General features: G+C 41.7%; 1 protein-coding gene across 1 annotated transcript; it reads right to left on the reverse strand.

Annotated features, from left to right (window-relative positions):
• Positions 1-920: 920 nt before the first annotated feature.
• On the reverse strand, positions 921-11,492 carry SUMO1 (small ubiquitin like modifier 1). The gene is made up of 5 exons (XM_085228058.1): positions 11,196-11,492; positions 5,678-5,752; positions 4,507-4,584; positions 2,768-2,839; positions 921-1,794 (listed from the first exon to the last, which is right to left on the reverse strand). Exons 1-5 carry the CDS (start codon positions 11,205-11,207, stop codon positions 1,726-1,728), a joined length of 306 nt encoding a protein of 101 aa, XP_085084184.1. The 5' UTR covers positions 11,208-11,492; the 3' UTR covers positions 921-1,725.
• Positions 11,493-12,433: the final 941 nt, after the last annotated feature.

The following is a 12,433-nucleotide window of genomic DNA, read 5'->3' on the forward strand; positions in this document are numbered from 1 at the left end:
TTATTTCTGGTATTCTGAAGCAGGTACGTTTATTGTTCTCAAAAAACAACTCTTTTGGAGCTAAGTCCTAAGAAGCTATCACAGTGGGAAGAACTGAATTATGTAGAATACTTGAAGATTGAAGTTCCATATGCTAACATTTATTAATCAAAAGTTTTAATCGTTTAAAAAAATTCAATGCCACTATGCATTTAAAGTATTAGTAAATAAAAAAAAAATCAGACAAAAACCACAAGAAGGAAAGTTCCTGTATAGCTTTACAGCAAGAGCCATAAAAACTGATCATGGACAGATCATCTGCAATTTCTTCCAAGCATTAAAATGCTTTTAAATTAATCTGTCATTCATAAATGAACTTGATTTACAAAACCAAGAACAAGTCCTATCCACCTCCTGAAAAGCTGAAGCAGGGACAATGCAGAAATTTTCGCTATCTTGCCCTGCTTATAACCTTGTCTGAGCTTTCACACCCAATCAAGACTATTTGGAACCTGCAACTAGCTACAACATGAAGATGACCCTCAAGTGAGCTGAAGCATCTTGACACTCCCATGTCATCCATCATAGATAGATCACTCATTAGTACCATAATAATATGAAATATAGATATTAAACCTTTGTATTTTCTTCCAAGTTGCATTTTCAGTCTAACTTCTGAGCATGAAGTGAAGCAGTATGTAACTATGTGAACATTCCCTAATAGGACAAGAAACAGCTAGTAGTCTTAAAGAGTCACCTGCTATCCAAACCAGTAAGTATATTGCTTATGCAAATAAAAAAAGCAAATGGTTTTGTACAAGGTATGGTTACAGACCATAAGTTTTTTTCTGCCTTCTATGTAGAGGCACTAGAAAGGAAAGCCCCAATTATGTCCATTCACATTTTTGTTCATTTCCAAACATTTGAAAAGAAAATGCAAATTGTTTATAAAATCGTTTTTCTTGTTTATTTTAAATGAAGCTGGTACAGACAATGTCCATTCAAAACCCATGTCCCAGGCCAAAAGGTACAAACAAGAGTGTCAAAGTAACACCAGTTGCCTGCTGTGAACATTCTTGCATGAATACCTGCGTGTACTAATTGCTATATGAAGTTAAAATGCTTCTGGGCTCTTCTGGCAAGATTTAAGATTCATTAGGGTTTTCAATTCTATGTCTTCAGCAAAGCCATCTCTGGAGCAAGGTACAGATGACAACGGTTCTAGCCTTTCCATTTCAAACTCTGATCTTCTTCGTTGGGCCATCAGCACAATTTAAGCAAAATAGCTCTGAGTTATGGATACATGATTTCTCCACAGTTTAGTTCTGAAAAACTTCATCTCGCACTGAAAGTTATAGTCCAGGAGTGAAACAGTCACACATCAAAACTTCAGGGCAGATATGGAAGTCATTAAGAACACTCGCCCACCTGGCAGATCTTACAACCTTCGTGCCTGAAATGCACGAACCTAGTGAACATACAAATGCATGTGTGTACATGTATTTCTAAAGGGGAGGGCGGAAGGGAAAAGGAGAGCAGGGCTGCAGCTGGATCACAGAAGTTCAGCACAATGAAAACAGAAACAATAGTGTATAATGAGCACGAGAATTTAAAATACCAGACGCTTGAAAATAAACTCCCAGAGATGGGGTGCCAGTTTCAATTCAGTGTTGAACACCACATTACAAAAGAACTATTATTTAAAAATAAAAAAGGATTAAGGGGAAATAAAACAAACAGAAGGATCTAAACTGTTGAGTGACCCCCCGTCTGTTCCTGATAAACTTCAATCACATCTTCCTCCTCCATCCCCAGCTGTGAGAACAGAGAAAAAACAACACAATTGTTATAAATCTGGTGCACTGAATTCAGAGCAGGTCCTAGAAAAGCTATCTGATGCTTTGTCCTCCTGTCCCATAATTTTTCAAAGGACAAAGGGGTGAAAAAAATTTCAACACCTTACTAGCCAACACTCACAATCTTAAGTATTTTTTCTTCCATCATATACATTTCACCACATCTCAATCATAGCAATAATCTTATCTGTGAAGTCTAAATCCACTTGTGAAGCAGTACACGTCAGCTTGGAAATTACTAGCTTTATTTTCCTCTGAACTCCTTCTCGGGCAACAGATGCACAGGAATGTAACTACCAACACTGTGAATGCATCTGCTGTATAGCCATATGGATTATATACTGCACACTGCTAAGCATGATACTGCTAAGACATACAGCTTGCAACTTAAAGCCCGTTCACAGCTGTTGACTCAAGCAAAGTAACTTGTTCATTGTGGAATTCAACAAGTTTGATTTTTTTTCTAGAAAGTCATCATTATATTTCAGTGTTTCTTCCTGCTTTATCCTAACAATTGTTGGAAGTCACTGTACAGCAGAAGTAATCTGTTTGCTGTTTATTTACACTTTAATCTAATAAGTATGAACAAAATACGTGTTTGTTTCAAATTCAAGCTGAACATCTAGTTCAACAACTGATCGGCTCCCTCAGATTTTTTTTTTCCACTGATGAGCAGTGACTACATCTTTCTTCTGAGGGAAAATTACATGTGAAGGTCCAACCAGTCTTTTTTCTGACTTGTGTACCAATCTTACTAAAAACTTCAGTCAGACAAGTACAGTCAGACTACATTTAGTCAGATATATTCTAAGAGGTTGGCTATATTTAAAGAAACAAGTCAGGTTAGTGTAGCAGAACAGATAAACTAACAAATTTTGTATTTAGTTTCTCCACTGAATGCTGTACGCAACACTCTTTGAAAAGAAACTCACCTCCTTGGGGGTATGATTATCAGTAATTCTCTGACCCTCGAAGAGAAACCTGAGTGAGTTCATTGGAACACCCTTAAAAAAAGAAATGCGTAAGAAAAACTCAACTGAGATGTACACATTGATAATACATTTTTTAATAAAAACAACACACATGTAAGTCAAAAAAGAAAGTGTAGGTTCTTGTTACACAGAGAGCTCAGCTATCCTGTTGCTCCCATGTAAACTACCAAGTGTCTCGAGGGGGAACAATGATGCTGAATTGCATAGCTCTTCCAAAGTTACAGTAAAGTTCTTCTAGCTCAAGAACTGGGAAACTTTCTTAGCATTTCCCCTACCACCTCCTCTAAAAGTACCAACTATACCCTCTCTTCCAAGACATTACATGAAGGTGCAGCCTTCTGAACCATTTATCAGCCTTATTAAAGACTACCATAACATATAGAACATGTGTACTTCAGGAATTCCTACTCTTGCTTTCACAATCTTATATCACTGTAAGAAAGAACGGTATCCTTTACAGTCACAAGCTCTGCAAAAGCTCTACATTGTGAAGGATAGGGAGCAGAGAAAGGTGCACCCCAGGAGCAAATAAAATGAGGTCCAGTGTACAGTATTCCTCTGTTATATATATAACCTCAATACCACACTTCACCTTTGCAACTAAGACAAACATCTAACCTTTTCCTCTTCTTTCATATGCATTATCAGCAAAGTAAGTGCAAGTGAAATATGAACTGTTTAGTGCATCAATTACATCTCAGAAATACTGCTTGCAAATTATTAGGCAGAACAACTCATAAGTAGGAAAAGCTTTCCACAATGCTCCAATAATCCCTCTGGCCAACACGGAAGTAATGCTTGATGTCTCTCTATAAGAGAAAGATTACTTGACACCAAAACCAGCGTTGACTGTAGATGAAGGAAGTGGGACTCTCCAGAATTCAGCCAGGAGATGGATATAGTTCTGTCTACTGAAACACGGATTTCTTAGAAAAAAATTTACACAAGCATTTCCAACAATGAATACGACTAACTGCATGAATAATTTCCACGATCTGCTTTTAAGTTTTCTGATGAATCCCAATTTTAATCATGTTTTCATTTTGGCTACAAGGTTGTCTGTTGTCTAACCTTTTCTCTTCTTCTCCAGTAGGATAGTAGGCCCATATAGCAACATTAGCATACAAAGACAAAGAAAATCTAATGCATCATAGTATAAAAAAGGCATTTCTACAGAACTGGCCATACTTTGATGCAAATTGAGCTCATCACTAAAAAGGTTTTCATTTTTTTTTAATTTAATAATTTTATCTACTGAACTGAACTTCCATGCAATTGCTCAAGAAAAGGCCATATAAGGCACCCGTCCCCAAAGCTAGGAGTGAAGTAGGCCAGGGCCGCTAGAAATGGCATCACTGAATTCACAGTATCTGCCACAGAACCTGGAAGTGAACATATATTTCCTGTCCTGGAACAGTAGTTACTATTTACCTATATCAATCATTAATATTGCATATTTCTTTAAGTTAAGGGTATAACAGCTAGTGTAAATTTATTACCATATTTGACAGTAACAATGTCTAAGGCTGCCCTCATCCCAAGCCTCAGTATTCTATTTCAAGGGAATTTGGACCCAGAAGATTTTACAGTAACTATACATGCAAGCATGGACATTTTAAAAGATCACTTCTACACCTTCTGAACAGCCACTATATATCCAGTGTCATCGTTTCACAAACCTGTCTTTGACAGTATGATTCTTTGAGTTTCTTGAGGTGTGTTGTCATTTTCACCTTGAAGTGAATTTCACTGCTGTCCTAAGAACAGAAAAGAAAAAAAAAAGATTATTTTAGTAACTGCTTACTTTTTCTATGCTCATTTTAAGAGTTCCATTAAGAAAGTCTTACAGAAAAAGTAGCACAGAACATTATTTAACTACCACTGGGCAGAATTTAGTGACTGCTAAATCATTTTAGGAGGTTCATCTTATGCACGTACATTCATCACTTTTGCAGGAAGCCCTGTTTTAAAACAGATGGCACAGTATAGCCTTCGGCTCACTGTGGACATTTTTGGATTTAGAAGTATTAAATACCATACTCAGCTCAGTCTGTACTCCATCTTTAACCAGCTGACATACTTACAAAATACAAACATACATATGCAGGGGACTTCTGCTCTAAGATTCCACAAGACAAGTTAAAGCTTGTATTTCAAAATAAATGTAAAACCTTGTTCAAATAGAGCAATTATCTGGATCTTAGGATACAGGCTGACTTGGCAACATAACATCAACCTAAAGCAAAATCTCAGGTCTTGTTATTCTGTAGTCCTTCCTACAAGCAATAAGGTACAAATCACTGCATTTGTCAAAACGGCTACAGATAACGCAGACCACAAAAGGTTCTGCACAAACAGTACATGGGTCACACAGCTTTTGAATGTGTTCTCATCATAGTTGATTAAACAGGCAAGATTTGAGTTTATGGTAGCATCAGTTAAAATCACGTCTCCAGTAAAAAGCAACTGTACTAATATTCCAACAAATGAGTTAAATCAAATGAACTAATGGTTCTTTGTGGAGGACTTCTGTTCAGAAAGAATTTAGATATCTATTTAAACAATACAAATTCAGACTTACAATTCACCCACCCATTACCAACAAGTCAATCAACAGAATCCTTTTCCTATTCTTATCCAGTAGGATGATCTCATGCTTGGTGTACATGAAATCCAAAGACCCAAATTTAAGAGCATGCTAACACACACTGCTGACAATTAGTAAATAGTTTATTTGGGGTCTGGGGGAAGACTCACATTGAAGAACTTACAGTATCAACTTTCTCCCATTCATTTCAATAGTTTAAAAATTCACACCATCTCCCAGATATCCATTATGTAAAAACTCACCTGCCCAATGACTTTGAGTTTAATGTATTCCCCCTCTTTCTTATCTCCTAAGTCCTCAGCTGAAGGCTTTGCTTCCTGCAAGAAAAGCATTCAAAAAAAAAAAACCGTATGATTGAAGTCCAACACTTATTTTCACTAGACAATATGATGCCAGTTACCCTCATCATATTAAATTCACACTATTCAAGGTATCTTATTTCTTCCTCTATGCGTGAAAATAGTAGCATACTACTACAATAGGCTATCTGTCTATGTGTGAGAAGTTAGTGATGAAAGAAACACCATGAAGAACAAAAGAAGGATCATTGGGGAGCACTGGAACAGGCTTCCCAGAGAGGTGGTTGAGTCACCATCCCTGGATGTGTTTAAAAACCATCTGGATGTGGTGTTCAGGGACATGAATTAGCTGAGGGTTGTTAGAGTAGTGAGGTTAGGCTGCAATTAGACTTGATGACCTTGAGGTCTTTTTCAACCTAAGCAATTCTTTGATTCTATGATTTAAAAATAGATGACAGATGAAAAGATCTGGGAGATATGATTTTATACCAGTAACTCAACAAGCAGATAGCAAAAAAAAAAAAGCATGAGTAAACAACTACTTATAACTCCCTACCAGTGTAAAGACAGTGACCACACAACACTTTCCAATCTTTCTACTGCATCAACAGCAGTTACTACTTTCAAAAGGACAGTAAGCCACCTTCTCCTATGACTACAAAACAACACTGGTTAAAAGCTTCCTTCTAGTATGTTTGTTACAAGACTAATTCTTAAAAATTCAAGTTGTACTTCTAAGAACTACATTGTTTTGGTATCTCTCCAGGCTAAGAATTAATTGCACAGGAAACTTTGACTCCACATTTCAAGCAGTAAAGCTTTTCAACTTAAGTGCTATATTCTATAAAGCACGAATCAGGGACATCAAAGTTCTCATGTTAACTGCTGATAAATAAAGTAAGCCAAAGAGCAGGCAGTATTAGCTCTATCTCTCGCCTGCCACTACACATTTGGATCAGGGCTTCAGTTAAGTTCCATTACAACACAACGGATCCTATTTAGACACCACCACAGGTCCAGATGGTACTCAATCAAAAAGCCTTCCCAAGTAATCAGAAATATGGACTTCCTGCTGATCGTATTTCATCTTCCTTTTTCATTCTACTGCTTAGCACAGTAGACAAAATAAGTAGCATGTGTACGGGTATCTAATACATGTTTTCCCAGTCATAAAGGTGATTTTTACCGAGTACATACAAATATTCTTTGTATGCCTGAACTTGAAATACATACAACACCTACATATTAAGACCAACCAGATAGACTTCCATCTCCATATTAAAATGGTAGATAAACTTTTCTGAGCATCTCCCCTCCCTACCCCCCCGCCACTCTCCCAGAGGCTAAACAAGTACAACTACATAGTTGTCCAGTGGGAGGTGTCCCTGCCTACAGCAGGGGAGTTGGAACTAGATGATCTTAGAGGTCCCTTCCAACCCAAATCGTTCTATGACTCTACGATAGTAACTTGAAAAAGGGGAGGAAGTCTGCAACTACCTCCCCTATGTGCACTACTCAATCTGGAAGAAAGGAAGAGGAAGTGCTCTTTGTGTAATTTTGAATACTGCCTCAAGCCCAATCCATTCCATTTTTGCAGCATCAAAAGCCATAGACCCCACCTGGCCCGATATTCACCCTGGCCCAATCTAGACTACTGGGATTGATATATCACCCTCAATGATCAAATAAAAAATTAACCCCAAGCCTTCCAGAAACTGGACACTCTCAAGTCTCCAAGCAAGTCACTTTGGACATGTGAAAGGAGTCTTTACCAGTAAAGCCTCAGCAAGCAAGCTTCCCACCTAAGTTTTCCCTTTCTAACATAGTTGAATTCTAATCTCATGGATTATTTACAGGAATAAAAATATGCTGGCTTTCACTCCTGACCCACAGAGTGAAAATGAGAACCAAGACCTGTCCTGATTGCTTGCACAAACAGCATTTTTATTGCCTACATGCAGGATTACTAGCCTCAAGGAAGCAAAATGTTTCAGTTCTCTATAGATGCAAAGTACGTAACAAATTTCTCCTGTTTGTAGGAGAATTTAAGACATCCGGTCCTTTCAAAGGATCAGATCAGTCATTGTCTTAGTTTACTTCTGCATAAGAACTGAATTGCACAGCAGCATATTATCCCAAAAGAAGTATTTGTACTTGTTCAAACACTTCATTGTAACATTTACCTACTTAGCTCCTATAAACAAATCATCCTGTAAAAGGTATGACAAAATATTACTACTATTACAGCACTTCTGGCCAATAGAGCTGAAAATCAATGATTCTTAAGTTATTTGTTTTCTACTCACAGGGAAAGATGACTTAAGGACTAAAATCTAATAGGGAAAGCTGCAAGCAGTAGAGAAAGCAGGAATTAGAAAGAGGGAATTAGAGTCCTAAAACACCATACCATTAAGATGCTTGTTTAAAGCCCAAGCAACTTAGCACCCACAAAAATCAGTGCTGAGACAGAATTTCAGGAAAAGAGAAATAGGGTTAAATCTATGTTGACAAAAATAAAGATAATAATAAATAAATAAAACAATGCAAAAGGTTTGAAATCAATACAAGACCTTCCAAGCTTAAAACACCTCTCTGCATTTTGTCTCTATTAACTACACTGCTATTCAATGCCAAATGTTAAAGCCCAGCAGATAACCTCTTAAGAACAAATAAAGCAAGGAGATTGCATGTAAACAGCTAGACCCAGACCCAGACTTTCACTTGCACTGTGAACAGGAATGGTGTTATTCTTCCATCATGAAATTCTACATTAAAAGATAAAAGAAAAATAACCACACAAACAAAAGAATACCCCAGTTCTAACTTTCCTTTAGATCTCAAAAGTTTTAAAGACTTTTTTCCATAGTCAAATCTATTTCACCTACAACTAGGTCATAACACAGTTAAACAAAGCCAAAAACACAGTCAAACCCTTTTCACCTAAAGAGTATGAAGTGAGGCCCCTAGTACTGTCTCACATTTATGTCAACACTGAATTCGTGACCTTAAAGCACCCAAAGCTTCTTGGATGAAATGCACTAAGCGTGCCAGGTATTTGCTGCTGTAGCGCTAACAGAACCACAAAACAAGTATTGTAAGCTTGTGTATTACAAATTTCCTCTTCCAGTCTTCTCAAGTGCTCAGACTTTACTGTCTAAACATACCCAGATTCCAGCTTTTTAAAAATCAAAATTACAGAATGCATACAATTGCCCTACACTTCATAATCCAGCCAATGAACTCTGACATTTGCTACAGGAGTGAGAGAACGTATAAAATTGTGCCACAGCAGTCCATTTGTGGTCCAGGCAGAGACAAACACTTGCGTTCAACTAGAGCAAAAACAACCCAAGATTTTTCAGAGAAGGGAACAATTTTTCTCTTCTCTGCTTGGATCCCACCAAGCAGCTATATGCTTTTTGCAGTTTGCCCATCTTACAGTAACTTTTATGATAAGAAAGCACATCTCTCCTTGGGAATAAAGTTACTAAATCAAGCATGCTTCTTGATTTATACTAGAAGAATGGGTCAAAATCATAACTACTGCCAAATGGCATCCATCCTCTTAACAACTCAATTTCAGAGCCACAAGGAAGACACTGTAAGCAATATCCAATTTCAGGCTATAGCAATTGAACAGATCCATACAATGGAAAAGGCATTACTACAAAGGTGTGATGATGGAAGGACCAGCACAATAGAAATGTGCTATAAAGGAAGTTACGAAGATTGCTCACCTGTATCAGAAGATTCCAGGTTCACAGGGGAAAGTTTCACCAAGGAGAGATTTCCAGAAAAACATCCTTCCCCAGCGGCAGTCAACCCTTAAATGGGGTCTAGGAGAGGTGCAGCCAGGCTGCACTCCTTCCAGTCACACAGCTGAATTGCCTTCACCTGTGCTCTCGGGGCTGACCAGGTCCTCTCCGCAGGTGCTCAATCAGAGGTTCAAGCTGTGACTTAACAATTCCCATACACAGGCAAACAATTCTAGTTGATATTACTTCAACTGATTACTTTGATAAATAAGGGAATAAGGTCTACAGCTCCACACATTGTATGGTTACTTAGGCAGCTGTTAAGTTCTTGCTGCAGTCTCCCCAATACAGAGACATGTATATGACAATACTTAGCTTAACTGTTTTCAATAAATCAATGTGGGCTGTTATTCAAAGACCAAAAAGGTGATCCCATACAGTAAATTTTACATACTTCAAGCAGTTCCAAACACGTATGTGCTTTACAGGACTGGGCTGGAGAAGGAATTACTTAATGAAAGCTGCTATGTGTTAAAACATGCCTTAATTCAGAAATACAGCACTACAGAATGGGTCACGTGAATAACAGCCTACAAAATCTAGTTCAGAATTTGTGCTGTCTACACAGCCACTTTCCTGCAGTTCCCTGCACTGAAGATGTGCCCTAATCGGTGCCAGCAACAGCTGCGCTCACAGAGAGGCAGGAGCATCCTCACCAACACAGCTGCACAGAGCTGAAAAGCAGCGGATGACCACCAGCACGTACAGCAATAATTTCTATTCACAACCTATGGAGGCTGTTCCGCACAGCAGATACAGCGTATCAAGTTTTGAATATCTGTAATTTCCTGCCTGGCACTGGTACTATTCTTGACTTCACAGAAAGAAACATTTGTAGATACTAACATTGATTTTTCAGAATTCAAACGATCGTGACAAAGTTAGAAAACATTGCCATATGAAAGTACTATAAATGATAAAGTCAAACAGAGCACAGATTGGAACTGGAATGCCGTTGTAGCTTCAAGCCAGCAGGTCACACAGCCTAACACGACGGATGCGAGCAAAGGGCTCTGTGTGCGCCTGCCGAGCGAGCCAAGAACTTGCCGTACAAGGAACTATTCAAGTCCCCGGCTGACGGTCAGAACTGACAACATCACGGCGCACCAGCGGAGGCAGGACGGGGTCTGGGTGAAGGACCGGATGTTTAATACGTGCAAACAACGCTGAACCGGGCAGGTCAGAGTTCAACCCCCCCTTGGCGTTCCTAAGGCAGCCGGGGGCCCCGGCAAGCCCGGCCCAACCCGCCGAGAGCCCGCTCCATGGAGCAACATCCTACCGCACCGCCGGGCAACCGCAACCAAACGAAAGCAGCGGCTGCTGCGCGCCGCCCCCCTCCCCGAGCCACCCCTCCCGCCAGGAGCGCGCCCCGGGGCCGGTCCCACTCCCAGTGCCCCGAGCGGGGCAGGATGGAGGGCTTCACCCCCAGCGGGGAGGGAGCGGAGCCGGAGGCAAAGTTCGACCGAGGCGTGAGGCGCTCCCCTCCCCACACACAAAAACACCGCGCTCCCCGACGGGACACCCCCGCCCCGCCGTCTGCAGGGGGCGGCCGGAGGAGGGGGGGCAAAGGGAGCGGCTCCCGCATCGCGCCCGGGCCGCGGGGCTCGTAGCGCCGTTCCCCCCCGCGGCCGGGGCTCCCCGCGTACCTGGTCCGACATGGCTGGGCGCGGGGCGGGCGGCGGGCTCGGCTGGGCCGCTGCGGGGCTCGGCTCCTTTCTCTGCCCGCAGCGCAAACACAGGCCGCGGCGCGGGCGGGATTTCCTGTGCGCCTGAGCTCACTTCCCGCCGCCGGCTCCTCCCCGCCCGAGCGGAGCTCGGCTCTGCCCGCCCCGGCTCGCTCCGCGTCTGGACGCGGGTCGCGGCCTGCCCCGCTGCTGCTTCGCGGCCGGCGTCACGCTAGGCCCGCAGCGGACGGAGCTCATCCCGCGGGCGGTGCCGACGGGCCGTGTGCCGGGTAGCGGGGCGGGAGGCACCGCCGCCGGGGGGAGCGCGTCAGTTCAGTAACGCTCCCGACGCCCTTCCCCCAAATCGGCTTCAAAACAACGCACGATACCAGTGATAGAACAAATCTCACCCTATACGCCGTTGCTGCTCACAAGCGAAAGCACAGCTCTAAATGCAGAAGGGTAGCCGTATGCCGGTGCGGCTCTAGCATAAAACCTGAGCGTAATACTTAACGTTATCCATTTTCTTACACAGTTCTGCAATAAAAGCGCACGCTCGCACAGTTGCCTGCCCCCACACAGAACAAAGGCACGGCTCTGACACGTGCACGGCCGCACACACCGCGCTGACTCTTGCCGCTCCGCCTCGTTGAGGAAGTCACGGCCCCAGGGCACGAGCTGTGTTAGCGCTGTGGCTGCGGAACTGCTCCTTGACCTGTGAGAAAAATGGGAACGCATCAACAAGTCCACGCTCCTCTTCTTTAGCTGTGTAAATTCAATATGCCGTATACTTACAGTTAAAACACTACCACACTGCTTTAAAGAAAACAGCATGCACATGTAAGGCTCTTCTCAGAACACTCAAAGCCATCGCTGCTGCCATCATTATGGGAATTGAACAAGTCTATTATGGGAAGTGTTACAACTTCTCTGATTCCCCCTGCAACTAATCTCAGTCACTGGAGTCGATGAGCTCGCCTCCATCCCCTCAGGTTGAGGTGTATCTCTGTACTCGAGGCCACGGATGCAGCTGAGCAGAGAAGGGCCGCAGTGCTCCCGCTTGGAATCAGTGGCCCATCTCTGTGAGAAGCCTCTTTAACCTAACAAACCCAGGCTTTTTAACGTCAAATACAACCAGTTGGCTCTTAATGCTGGCACAGCTGCTCAGGAGCAGGTCGTGCTGGCAAAAAGGGTGAATATAGCATTCCAAACAACATCCT

Source organism: Meleagris gallopavo, chromosome 7 (genome assembly GCF_905368555.1).
Source record: "Meleagris gallopavo chromosome 7, MGAL_WU_HG_1.1, whole genome shotgun sequence".
NCBI classification, from domain to species: domain Eukaryota; kingdom Metazoa; phylum Chordata; class Aves; order Galliformes; family Phasianidae; genus Meleagris; species Meleagris gallopavo.

Coding starts and splice junctions, on each gene's coding strand:
- SUMO1 (XM_085228058.1), bottom strand. Junction 4,585..5,677: donor AACTCAAAGTCATTGGGCAG/GTGAGTTTTTAC, acceptor TTCTGTTCTTAG/GACAGCAGTGAAATTCACTT. Junction 1,795..2,767: donor ATAATCATACCCCCAAGGAG/GTGAGTTTCTTT, acceptor CTGTTCTCACAG/CTGGGGATGGAGGAGGAAGA.